General features: G+C 35.7%; 1 protein-coding gene across 1 annotated transcript in view; it reads right to left on the bottom strand.

Annotated features, from left to right (window-relative positions):
• The window catches only part of LOC132357097 (sodium/hydrogen exchanger 2-like), a 52,684-nt gene that overhangs the window by 13,331 nt on the left and 25,017 nt on the right, over positions 1-14,336 (bottom strand). Inside the window, 3 exon segments of the mRNA XM_059910402.1 lie at positions 965-1,051; positions 8,649-8,797; positions 10,623-10,638. Of these exon segments, the coding sequence (XP_059766385.1) occupies positions 965-1,051; positions 8,649-8,797; positions 10,623-10,638 (252 nt within the window).

Raw genomic sequence — 14,336 nt, 5'->3', positions numbered from 1 at the left:
AGGAAATTATGAACTGTGCCACATTGAAGTTAGAAGCAAGGTAGACAAGCTAGCTCTTCTCTTTGACTAAAATTCCCAGAGTTTTTTTCCACATTAATAAATCTAAGGGTATCTTGAAATCATTCTTAACATTCTCTATATTTCAATACTACTGTTGTTATATTTTATAAAAGCCCACTTGGGATAAGCAACAATTCAAATTTTATTTCTATAAGAAGATAAAACCAAGTGACATAGATTTCACATCTTTAAATTTCTCTGAACTTCTCCTTACTTCTAATGTAGAAATGAGTCATTTTCTTCTAAACTCTGTGTAATTTTGAAACCCTATTTCAAAGAGTATATTTTGAAATTTGAATATGGAAATTTTTAACTTTCACAATCCTTGATGGTACAAAAAAAAAATCTCCACCAAAGACTAAAATACCCCAAGAAAAATTTTCCAACTACATAAGGATTACACAGGTCAGCTTATAAGCAATTGCTTTATGATATCAAATAGAGAATTAACTAAGTTACTGGATAATTTAGTCTAATATTAAGAATTAATATGTTAAACAAACCAAAAACTGTTATAATTTGGAGTAAAATAATTCATAGTTCATAGATTATTCAACCTGGATAGGATTTCAGAGATCATTTAAACAGCCATTTAAATTTACTGATTAGGAAACCAAGGTCACAAAATAGTTAAAAGACTTTTCTAAGATAATGAGGGAAGCTGGATAGTAACAGAGCAAATGCTAGAATTCAGACTTCCATTGTTCTTACCTCTTACCAGAAGAACTGACTTATTGATTTTCAAATTACAGATTGTCACAATATAACAAATACCTGTTTAGAATTCATAAAATCACGTCTCCTTTTATTAGAGAAATTCAAGTATAAGAAGACCTAATATGTAAGGACCTAATGGGTTAGTTCCAGTCAACAAAATGACCTACATGATGTATAGACATCTTACCCGAATGAGAATTTGTTCACTCACAGTTGGAGAGGTCTCTCTTCTAGTCACATCTAATAAGTCAACAAGAGGATGAATGGCCATCCCCTACAAAATGAAAAACAGAAAGCTGAATTTCTTTCATATAAAATTAGTGCTTGAATATTTCCCTGGTGTGTGTGTCTGTGTGTGTCTGTCTGTCTGTGTGTCTGTGTGTCTATGTGTGGGTGCATATGCACATATCTCTTAATCTGGCCATGATAGGAATTTAGAATATTCTCTTAAAATTCAGAGGGACCATTGGTCTAACACCAGAGAGATGTGCTGTGGTTTTCTCTCACAAAGATCAATGGGGAATATATATATGTATTGTTTACAAATATGTAGGTCATTTAATAAATCCTAAAAAAAATCTACCACTATATTTCAAAAACAGAAAGAAGTAGTCAAATCACAGAGCCAAAGTGCTGCAAGAGATTTTCATTTCAATTATTGCCAAATACCTCAGGTATATCATTTAGTCTTTATTATTCATCATCCATTATATATGGGATTACAGTCCTCTCCACATGTTACTTTAAATTTTTCTTAAGAGGGATAATAAAAGAAGCAAACATTCTATATTAATAACTATTCATCGAGTTGTGCCACAATATTTATTGAACATGTATTATTGCCAAATTCTATATTAGGCACTGGAGTTACAATGGGAAAGTAAAGTCGAAAGGGCCCACAGCCTTATGGAGGCTACAGTGTAGTATGTCTCAGGGAGAGAGCCATTAGTTTAATAATTGCATTAATGAATGAACAACTACAACTTGAGATAAGTGTTCTGAAGGAAATGAAGCTGGTTTATGACAGAGTAACACAGTTTAAATTGAAGGATAAGTTTTTCCTAAGCTAAAACCTGAAGGATGAGCAGACTTTAGCTATATGAAGGGGAAAGAACCATTCCTGGCTGAGAGAATAATAGCACTGATAACGCCCCTTGGCATGGCATATTAGAGAAAATGAAAACCTTGTGTAGTTGGGATGTAGAGTACAAGGGAGATCATATTATTATTAAGACTAGAGAGAGAGGCTGGGGTTAGACAATGCAAAGCTTTCCAGGCTGTGTTAGCCATTTTTTAAAAATTCTAAGACTAATTGAAAATTGAAATGGCTTGACCAGATTTGTGCTTTAAAAAGATAACTAGCTTCAGTGTGGAAAAAGCGTTGAAAATGAGCCATAATGGATATGAGGAGACTGTTTAGGAGACTGTTTTTTGTATTCCATGTTAGAGATGGTGATAGCTTAGACAAAGATGATGGCAGAGCGGATACAAAGAAACTGACTTAGTGACCAAATAGACATAAAAAAGGACAGTATGACAGAAAGGATGACACTAAGATTCCATGCTTGAGCAAAAGGAGTAGAGGATGGTAACACTAATCTAAGTTAGGACGACTAAAGGTAGGAACCAGATTGGCAGGGAAAATCAAAAGTTCAATTTTAAACATACAAAACTTAAGATCCCTGTGAGATAGCCAAGTGAGGGTGTCAAGAAAACAGTATGTTCTAGAACTCAGATATTTAGACTGGATATATAAATTCATAAGTCATATGTATACAGTCAGTAAATGAAGCCGTTATGTGGGTATGGATGAAATCATTAGGGAAAGAGTAAAGAGTGAGAAGAGGAAAGGCTCTACAGGAATCTTTGAGGAACTCTGATATTTAGTGATATAACAATGAGAATAAGCTTGCAAAAGAGACAGAGAAAGAGGAACCAGAGAGGTAAGAGGAAAATCAGAAAGTGAGTTGTCACAAAGCACAAAAAAGACAATATTTCAAGAAGGTGGGAGTTTGACTCATGTGGAATTCCTGTGAAAGCTCAAGTGAAATGAGGATTGCAAATGTCATTAGTAACCTTAATAAAAGAGATGGGAGCAACAAAGATTTATGAGGTCAAAAGAGAGAATTACTTTAGTTTAGTGTAGTTGTGTTGTGTTTTAAATAGGAGTGACTTGAGCCTGTTTAAAGTTGATGGGAAGGATCTAGTTGAGAAGAAGAGTGTGAATATACATGAGACAAAATAACTGATTGAAAATGCAAGACAAGAAAGGAATAGATTACAGAGCATAGCTTGAGATAGGAGACAGCTCTGTAATAAGATTACAGCTCTGTAATAAATAAATTAATAATAAATAATAATAATAAATAAAAAATAATTAATAAATAAATTACAGCTCTGTAATAAGAAGAAAGAAAAGGCTAGGAGCAGATGCAGTTATGTTGGAAAGTTGAAGGAGCTTCCATGGATGACTACTAAAAAACAAGTTGCTCTTTGCAGAGTTCTCTTTTCTTAGTTTTGTTTTGTCTTTTTAAACAAAAGTATGGTTGAATGAAAAGTAAGAGAAGTTGAGATTTGCTCTAACATTTACATGTGGGAACAAGGACTTTAAGAAAGAAAGCTATCAACTGAAGTATAAAACATGAGGTGGAATATGGAAAAAACTGGCTGCAAATAAACAAAAAAATCTATTGCTTTCAATGAACTTCCACACTACTTAGTCATTTTCAAAACACTTTGAAAATGCATCCCCATAAGGTTTCTATTTTCACCTTATTTCAGAGATGTGGAAAGAAGCAGGTAATAATTCCCATTAATGTTAAGGTTGAAACTTAAAAGAAACTCAAGGTGTCCTAGCTCTTCATCAGCTCTTCAGCAGTGTTAAATGACAAAAATGCCTTACTTTGGCCCTGGTTTCTTTAACACACCAAATGAGCATGTCACACCAAAAACTTCCTTTACAATTTGGAACGCTGTAATCTTTTGCAAAAGCATCTGAATTGCCCAAAGTCAGGGGATCGTCCTATTCACATGGTTTTCATAAGTAATTTTGTGTAATTCCCGCTTTTTAGATGACATTTGAGTTGTACGAATCCACTAAATTCATTCTGACATTTGAAAAATCATCATACAATGCTTTCATGGGATAGAACTACATCCTTTAACAGTGTTTATCACAGGCAAAAAGCTTCCCAGTGTGAGCAGGTCTGTCTAATGACCTGGCATTTTGAAAGGCTGACTCCATATTTGCATTTTTAAACCCATCCATGCAACTCTCCATCTTCACTTAATTTAATTCATTCCATTCAGTCTACCATGGAGAGATCAAAATTAATGCTTTTAAAATAAAGATGTCAAACCAACCTGATCCTGACATCTCCTCCTATAACCCATTTTATGTATTTTGTACTATTATATTCTGGTCTTTTGAAGATGTAAAATATAGGTGAGAGACAAAATTTTATTCCACATTTTGAATCTCTGTAGCATAGCTGGTTAAATGAAGTCTTGAGTAAATCAATAAAAATCATGTTTTAAAAAAAAATGGTCTCAAGTTCAAAGGTCTACTATATATGTTCATAATTTATATTCATACTCCAAATTAACTTTTATTTACTATTTATTCATTTATTTCCTTATTTCACAGATATTTATTGCACATTTCATTGGAGCCCACACTAGTAGACTCTGAGTATATAGTGGAGAATAAATCATATATGTTTCCTGCATTCATGGAACTCAGCCTAGTAGAGGAGACAGACATCACCCAAGTGGAGAAGAAAATAACTAAAAGATTGTTAGATAGGTAGATAGATAGATAGATACATACATACATACATATAGTGATACATTCTATGAAAGTGTTCAAAACAATAGGCCCAAAATGGAGATGCTTATACTAAGCCCCACACCATCAAAACAAGACATAGTTTAATTACAGTTTTGGCTCTCCCAGAAATAAAATCAAACGCACTTACATAGAAGGTCTGGGAAGGCTTCTCTGAGGAGGTTGTATATAGCTGAGGATTAAAGGATAAAAGGAAGACAGATATGCAAGGAACTTATGAGATAGTGTTTTAGGGAGAAGGAATGACATTTTGGAAAACCCCAAGTTGAGAAAAAGTTTGTCAAGTTTGAAGCAGTTAAAGAGGCTTTTAAAACACAGTGATCAAGAGGGAGAATGGCCCAAAAATGTGAGGCTTCAAAGGTAGACATGAGCAATATTTGTCACAGCTTATAGTCATGTTAAGTGTTTTGGAATTTATTAAAAGTTCAAAAAGAACCAATAGAAGAATTTTGGAAATAATAAAATTTGTGTTTTAAAAATATTGCTTTTGATTCTGTGGGGATAACAGATTGAAAGGGGAAAGGAAAATGGAAAATTTTAAGGCAGTTCAGGAAACAGATGATAGTAGCTTGGACTAAGATGATGGCAATAGTAATGGAGAATAGCATAGAGATTCTGCAAGGAGACAGATACAAGAATATTTTTGACAACACCATTTGTAAAAGCATAAAAGAAAAAAAAATATCAATTGAAAGGACAATGAATAAATAAATTGGTGTATAATCATAAAATGCAGTATTGTAGAACACTGAAAATGAATGAGCTACAACTACTCACAACTATGTGAATAAGTATTAGTAATAAAATGTTAATAGATGAAAAAAATTCCAGAAGGCTACATGCAATACATACACATACACACACCCCCACATACACACTTTCATAAAGTTAGAAAACAATTTAAACTGATCAATATATTGTTTATGTGTGTGTCTATGTGTGTAATATGTGATTTCAAAAACTATTTTTTAAAAGACAAGAGATTGGTAAATGATTCATTCAGTTACCTATGAGAGAGTGAGAGATGAAGGAAAACAGGATAGGGATGCATTGCACGGGTTATTGTTAACTTTCTCAAATTTAGTGCTGGGCTCACAACTGTTAGAAGTATTAAATGAAAGATTGAAAGAATGAGTGAATTAATAAATAAATGCCATGTATGGGCCAATGATTCTAGTGTGTCATAAATCAAAATATTTATTAATACAATTTTGTATATCTAGAAACTTTTTAAAAGTCAAATACATATACTGAAGATCTATTTTGGAGTTAGAAACCACAGGGTTTGACGTGAAGGATAAGTAAAAGGAAATAATCAAAGATGTATTCTACATTTCTAGCCTTAGTAAATGGATGGATATCAGAGCCATTTACTAAGACAGAAGCAAAACAGATGAGAATCAGATTTATCCTTTGTAGATATATTGCCTGTGTGGATGAAAACAAATGTTGCCTGCCATTCCCATAGACAATGAATGTTGCCTGCCATCAAGCCATCAGCCACTGCAGCTACCCCCAAAGGTATGCCCTCAGGGGAATTCAGGATGGAGAAAAACAGGACAGTGGCCCTAGAAAGTTAAGATGCATATCTAAGGAATAATTTCAATGAGCTCAGACCCTTGCATCTTCCCATACACAGAAAAGCACTAAAATCATTAACTTGAGATGTCTGCTTTTTGTGATTAGCAGTAATGTTTTGATGTTTGACTACATTTTTTTTCAGCAATAACTCCTATATATCTTGGCCTCTCTCTTACCTCTTTGAAATAGTTCCTCAGAGCTATCTGAGAGGCTGTTCCCAGGCTATAGTCCTCAGTAAGGTGCCCAAATAAAACATAACTCACAACTTTTAGGTTGTGCTTTTTTTTTTCTGTTAACAGCTGTGATATTCTTGTGAGACATCCAAGTGGAAGTATGAAGTAACAGTTGAATGTAAACATCTAGATCTCAGAGTAGATAGCTGGACTACAGGTAAACAGAAGTCATCAGAATTTATACTGCATTTGAAGCTATGAAAATGAATATAAACACCTAATAAAAAAGTATAGGGAGAACAGAATATTCAGGACCTAATACTGGAGAACCCTTACATTTAGAGACCCAATAGAAAAGGATCAGCCTGCAAAGATGTCTATGAAATGACCAGAAAGACAGAAACACTAGCAGGGTATGATGTCAAAAAAAGCAAAAAAAAAAAAAAAGTATTTCAAGAAAGAAGTAGCCCACTGTATAAAACTGTGCTGACAAGTTTCATAATGTTAGGACAAAAGAATGTGTCCTAACTTGGCACTAAGGACGCCAGCAGAGACCTTTTGGCAAGAATAATTTTGGTGGAACAGTGAGGGCAGAATCCAAATTGTAGTTAAGTGAAACTGACAAGCTGACGCAGCATGTGAAGATAAATTTCTTGAGTGTGCTCAGTCATAGTAACAATAAAAATAATACCTTATAAACACAAAATTATTTTAAACTTATATTACTATTTGATCTTTATAACAAAACAGCCCTGAAAGATAGGCCCTGTATCCTCTTTCTACAAAAAAAAAAGATACTGAGTAATCAATAAAATGTCCAAGATAGAAAGCTCATCTGGAATAACGTTGTGAATAGCACCCAGGTCTTCTGATTTTAACTCTAGTCCTCTTTTCCCCTCAAGAAGAATAAAGGGGTAAAAATGGCCGGATCACTACAGAGCATGTCCAGTGTATCACAGAAAAAAATTGAAAGATATGTTCTACTGATGGTGGACCAGGCACTCATTTGCTTGAAACACATCATGGCAATTTTATCAATCTCCAATAAGTAAAATATAACATTGTACTTTGTTTTTTTTTTTCCCCCCAATGGGTCTTAATTCTTAAACAAAATTTAAATTTCTGAAAATATTTTAACCACTAGATGGTGTTAGAATGACATGAGACATTATTTTACAATCTGTCTACAATTACAATCATCCAACAATACCTCCCCAAAACACCTAAACTCCCCAATCATGGTCTTAAATGGATTACAGTATTAATCAATGGGAAAATGTAAATACCAAATGATGAAGTCTCTAGGAGTAAGATGCATTTGAACACCTGGAAGAAATGCAAAATTAAAGGAGAACATGAGTGTTACTGATAATTTATCAGAGACATTAAGAATTCTAAAAGATATAGGAATTGAAAGTTAATTCTTTAAAATGACTCTTCATTTTGAAGTAACATTGCGCTACATGACACATATTAAAGTGAAAATCAGTTAGTGCTTAGATAAAAACACAATTTGATTCGGGACTGGTTTAATACAATTCATTAAGTTTTAAATGAGAAGAAAATAAATGTTCAACATTAATCAGTCATTTACAAACAAAATAAAACAAAACAAAAAATTCAAAGCCTAAGGAATGATCTCACCCATTCTAGAGAAATAATTATTTTGTTTAAGGGAAGCCTGCCAGATTCAAATCTTCTGACTTGTCTTATTCCACCACACACACACACACACACACAAATATCCACCATCATTATGCTCGTTAAAACATTTTAGCCAAAATTTGAAATACTATCTCATTAAGTTGCTGAATAGGTTTTTAGACATTTTTTCAATATTCTTTTGCCCAGCTTTATAAAACTGAAGTGAAATGGCAATTAGAGGGAAATGGTGATATGCAGAGGATAAAGAGATAATTCAAGAGAAAACCTGCCTTAGAATGAAACTCCTAAAGCATTTTATTTATTTCCTCTTCTGTTCTCAACCTCAACTTTACCTTTTTAAGTAGCTAAATTGCAGTCTTTTTTGTAAAGCTATTGGTGTCAACCACTTGAATAAATGCCAATTCTTCCATCCCCCTATTGATTTAAAAATAAATCCCATCTCAAGTTTTGCAAATGTTCTGTTTGAGTTATGGTAGAGACTATTTCACATGTTATAATTGTCTCTCCTAAATATACACTCATTTCAAGTTCCTGAAAGAGAATGTTGGCCCATTCATATCCATCTAAGTGGAAGGTTTCAAATTGCACTACTTTGTTTTGTTTACCTGAACAATAACGGTAAAGAGGATAACGACTGTGGTTGCTGTAATGAAGAGCTTCTTTCTGGAAAACTCTGGGAGCAGAAAAACAAGGGAGAAACAGATTGCTCCCCTCAGCCCTCCATAGGCTATACTAAATTGGTCCTTTCTGGTGACTGTATTCACACAACATTTGTTCACGAAGAAAGTCAGCACAAGAACTCCTAAATTTTCCAATAAGTAGAATACTTGAGTAATCAACAGAAGGAAAATGCTACAAACATGTTATAATAAATTAGTGTTAAACTAGATTGGAATTCTAAGGAATTGTGATGAATAGTTTAAAAGCCTAAAATAACTAAACTATTTAAAGGTTTATTTCCTCAGAGAGATTTCTTTAAATAGTTACATTTTATTTTGGTTGTGCTTTGGTTTTTCCTTTGATTTTTCTGTTTTTTAGGATGAAAGCAGTGCAATTCCCTTCCTTAGGCCCATGTGGACTAATCTGGGGCATTCTGCAAAAATAGTCTCTACAAACAGAATATAACTTTCTCTTCAGTCTTATAAATACTAGTGAGGTGACCCAAGCTGGTGAACTAAAAGTTAAGTAATGTGACCTGTGTTGGTTTTCATCTTTGATGAGCCAGGATTCCATGTTCTTCAAGGCTTTGAAAAAAGTTTTTTTTTTTCCTCCTGTCACCCAGAGTCTAGAGTTCTGAGACTCAAGCCTCAGCCAAAGCTTTTTACTCCTCACATTTTTCTGTAGTCTCAAAAACGAGCTTTAACCACAAGAGAAGTGCTTGCTCATGTACTAGTACTATTTGAAGGGCACCAGTTAAACCTTTGTCCCATAGATCTTACTCCCAGTGATTATGTTTCAAACATCTTATTGTGAATGAGTTTATCAGATAATTTACTTCAAGACCAGAAAGAGAATGCAAGGTTACTTGACAGATGGGCTGAAAGTGGGGATTCTTACACAAAATTTGAGCTGAAATAAGTTGGCTAACAGACACGTTAGCCAAAATTGATTTGTTTGGAAAAAATATATATATGGCAATTTGGAGAGCCGTGGGAGTAGTCTGGCAGCCTCTGTATATGACTAAGAATTTTCGTCCATATTTCTGTTTTTAAAAACAATTTAATTCAATTTAAATATTTTACACAGTGCCAGAAAACGAAAACTTAGTCAAACTATTAGAGCAGTATGATTAAAATAATTGAGAGCTAAATCCACTGAAAATTTTAGATCTTTTAATTTTCTTTTAAAAACTAAGTTTCTTTACCTTTTAATTTTCTTTCTTATTACTACAAAAGCAAAGGAAGGTTTTAGAGAAAAATACAAATATGCAAAGGAAGCATATAGTACCCCTAACCCCACCCATCCAGAGAGAAAATTATTGCTAACACTTTGGAACAAAACCTTCCAAAGCCACACATGACTTTATATTATTATTTTTCTAATAATAACTACTTCCCCACTGTTGAACATTTAAGTTGTTCCAGTACTGCCTGAACATATATAATCAAATTTCTAATCATTCTTATGCTGTATTAAAATTACCAGAACTCAAATCTAGTGACAGGATATTCATTTGAGGCCAAATTACCATTTGGCTAAATGGAAATTCATCCAGAATACTTTGAGTCAAACTGCATTTTGGCTGGCTTAGGTGTATTGCTTCAGCAATATTGACATATTGCCAGAATGCTGACTTTTCAGTTTTGTTTATTATTCATCCTAAGTGGGTCCCCAAACCAAAAGAATGATAATATTCTACAGAAATCTTCTAACTTAACAGAATTGCAAATAAATATATCATTTAATATGACTAAAATCCAAAGGGAAAAAATTCCTAGCCTCATATGGTCTGTATTCAGCTCATCTTTCCTCTGTATATCTAGGCACAAAAATAAGATAAATTATGATGCCAGACTTAAAAGAGGTACAGATACCTCATTGACTATTTTATGATAAGGATCTTTTTCTTTTTTTCATACCAGATGTAGTGGTTATCTACACATTATAATTTAGAAATCAAATGGTATTGGAAAGAGGATTTGTTTCATCTCATGAATTTTCACACGAAACTATACATACAAATCTATAGAAATCCTGGCATTCATCTTTAACATTTGCTCTTGCGAGGTCTTAACATATTACTACTCTTCTTTTTTTCAATTGAAGTATAGTTGATTTACAGTGTTGTGTTAGTTTCTGGTATACAGCAAAGTGATTCAGTTATATATATATATTGTTTTTCATATCCCTTTCCATTATGGTTTATTACAGGATATTGAATATAGTTCCCTGTACTATACAGTAGGACCTTCTTGTTTATCTATTTTATATATAGTAGTTTGTATCTGCTAATCCCAATCCCTCCCCTATCCCTTTTCCCCTTTGGTAACCATAAGTTTGTTTTCTATGTCCATGAGCATATTTTGTAAATAAGATCATTTGTATCATATTTTAGATGATACATATAAATGATATCATATGGCATTTATTTTTCTCTTTATGACTTACTAAACTTAGTATGATAATCTCTAAACCAATCAATGTTGCTGCTAGAGGCAGTAGAGGGGGATATTATTGGAGCAAGTGCACACTCCTCAGTTGTGCACAAGGAGTCAAAAGACCTGTATGCAGAATACTATAAGGCACTGATGAAAGAAATTAAAGATGATACATACAGATGGAGAGATAGACCATGTTCTTGGATTGGAAGAATAACATTGTGAAAATGACTATACTACCCAAAGCAATCTACAGATTCAATGCAATCCCTATCAAACTACCACTGGCATTTTTCACAGAACTAGAACAAAAAATTTCACAATTTGTATGGAAACACAAAAGACCCCGAATAGCCAAAGCAATCTTGAGAAAGAAAAATGGAGCTGGACCAATCAGGCTCCCTGACTTCAGACTATACTACAAAGCTACGGTAATCAAGACAGTATGGTACTGGCACAAAAACAGAAATATAGATCAATGGAACAGGATAGAAAGCCCAGAGATAAATCCACACACATATGATCACCTTATTTTTGATAAAGCAGGCAAGAATATACAATGGAGAAAAGACAGCCTCTTCAATAAGTGGTGCTGGGAAAACTAGACAGCTACATGTAAAAGAATGAAATGAGAAAACTCCCTAACATCACAGACAAAAATAAACTCAAAATGGATTAAAGACCTAAATGTAAGGCCAGACACTAAAACTCTTAGAGGAAAACAAGCACTCTATGACATGACTCACAGTAAGATCCTTTTTGACCCACCTCCTAGAGAAATGGAAATAAAAACAAAAATAAACAAATGGGACCTAATGAAACTTAAAAGATTTTGCACAGCAAAGAAAACCATAAACAAGACGAAAAGACAGTCCTCAGAATGGGAGCAAATATTTGCCAATGAAGCAACTGTCAAAGGATTAATCTCCAAAATTTACAAGCAGCTTATGCAGCTCAATATCAAAAAAACAAACAACCCAATCCTAAAATGGGCAGAAGACTTAAATAGACATTTCTCCAAAGAAGACATACAGATGGACAACAAACACATGAAAAGATGCTCAACATCACTAATTACTAGAGAAATGCAAATCAAAACTGCAATGCAGTATTACCCTCACACCAATCACAATGGCCATCATCAAAAAATCTACAAACAATAAATGCTGGAGAGGGTGTGGAGATAAGGGAACCCTCTTACACTGTTGGTGGGAATGTAAATTGATACAGCTACTATGGAGAAGAGTATGGAGGTTCTTTAATAAACTAAAAATAGAGTTACCATACTATCCAGCAATCCCACTCCTGGGCATATACCCTGAGAAAACCATAGTTCAAAAATATACATGCACCCCAATGTTCATTGCAACACTATTTGCAATAGCCATGACATGGAAGCAACCTAAATGCCCATCAACAGATGAATGGATAAAGAAGATGTGGTACATATTTATAATGGAATATTGCTCAGCCATAAAAAGGAACAAAAGTGTGTCATTTGCAGAGACTATCATACAGAGCAAAGTAAGTCAGAAAGAGAAAAACAAATAGCATATATTAATGCATATATGTGGGATCTAGAAGAATGGTATAGGTGATCTATTTGCAAAGCAGAGACAGAGACTCAGACATACAGAAAAAACTTATGGATACCAAGGGGGATAAAGGGGGTGGGATGAATTGGGAGATTGGGATTGACATATATACACTACTATATATGAAATAGATAACTAATGAGAATCTACTGTATAACACAGGGAACTCTACTCAGTGTTCTGTGGTGACCTAAATGGGAAAGAAATCCAAAAATGAGGGGATATATGTATACATATAGCTCATTCACTTTGCTGTACAGCAGAAACTAACACAACATTGTAACACTATTATATTCCAATAAAAATTCATTTAAAAAAATCTAAAAATAATTGGGCATCAAAAGCCTTAAGTGAGATATAGGAGAGGAGAAGATGGTGGAAGAGTAAGATGCGGAGATCACCTTCCTCCCCACAGATACATCAGAAATACATCTACACGTGGAACTGCTCCTATAGAACACCCACTGAACGCCGGCAGAAGATGTCAGACCTCCCAAAAGGCAAGAAACTTAAGGCAAAAGAAAAAAGAAATAACAGAGACAAAAGAATAGGGACGGGACCTGCACCAGTGGGAGGGAGCTGAGAAGGAGGAAAGGTTTCCACACACTAGGAAGCCCCTTCACGGGCAGAGACTGCGGGTGGCAGAGTGGGGAAGCTTTGGAGCCATGGAAGGAGAGCTCAGCAACAGGGGTGTGGAGGGCAAAGCAGAGAGATTGCCGCACAGAGGAGCGGTGCCAACCAGCACTCACCAGCCCGAGAGGCTTGTCTGCTCACCCGCCGGGGCAGGCGGGGATGGGAGCTGAGGCTCGGGCTTCAGTCAGATCGCAGGGAGAGGACTGAGGTTGGCAGCCTGAACGCAGCCTGAAGGGGTTAACACACCACAGCTAGCCGGGAGGTAGTCCTGGAAAAGGTCTGGAGCTGCCAAACAGGCAAGAGACTTTTTCTTGCCTCTTTGTTTCCTGGTGGGCGAGGAGAGGGGATTAAGAGCGCTGCCTAAACGAGCTGCAGAGACGGGCGCGAGCTGCGTCTGTCAGCGAGGACCCCAGAGACGGGCATGAAATGCTAAGGCTACTGCTGCTGCCACCAAGAAGCCTGTATGCAAGCACAGGTCACTCTCCACACCTTCCCTCCCGGGAGCCTGTGCAGCCCGCCACTGCCAGGGTCCGGTGATCCAGGGACAACTTCCCTGGGAGAATGCACAGCACACCTCAGGTTGGTGCAACGTCACGCCTGCCTCTGCTGCCGCAGCCTCGCCCCACACTCTGTGCCCCTCCCTCCCCCCCCACCCCCACCCCCAGCCGGAGCGAGCCAGAGGCCCCGAAGCAGCCGCTCCTTTAACCCTGTCCTGTTTGAGCGAAGAACCGACTCCCTCAGGCGTCCTACACGCAGAGCCGGGTCCAAATCCAAAGCTGAAACCAGGTCCAAATCCAAAGCTGAAACCCGGGAGCTGTGCAAACAAAGAAGAGAAAGGGAAATCTCTCCCAGTAGCCTCAGGAGCAGCGGATTAAATCTCCACAAGCAACTTGATTTACCATGCATCTGTGGAATACCTGAATAGACAACAAATCATCTCAAATTGAGGAGGTGGACATTGGGAGCA

Source organism: Balaenoptera ricei, chromosome X, assembly GCF_028023285.1.
Source record: "Balaenoptera ricei isolate mBalRic1 chromosome X, mBalRic1.hap2, whole genome shotgun sequence".
Lineage (NCBI taxonomy): Eukaryota > Metazoa > Chordata > Mammalia > Artiodactyla > Balaenopteridae > Balaenoptera > Balaenoptera ricei.
Note: the sequence above shows the minus strand (reverse complement) of the source record. Positions and strands in the feature narration are given on the sequence as shown.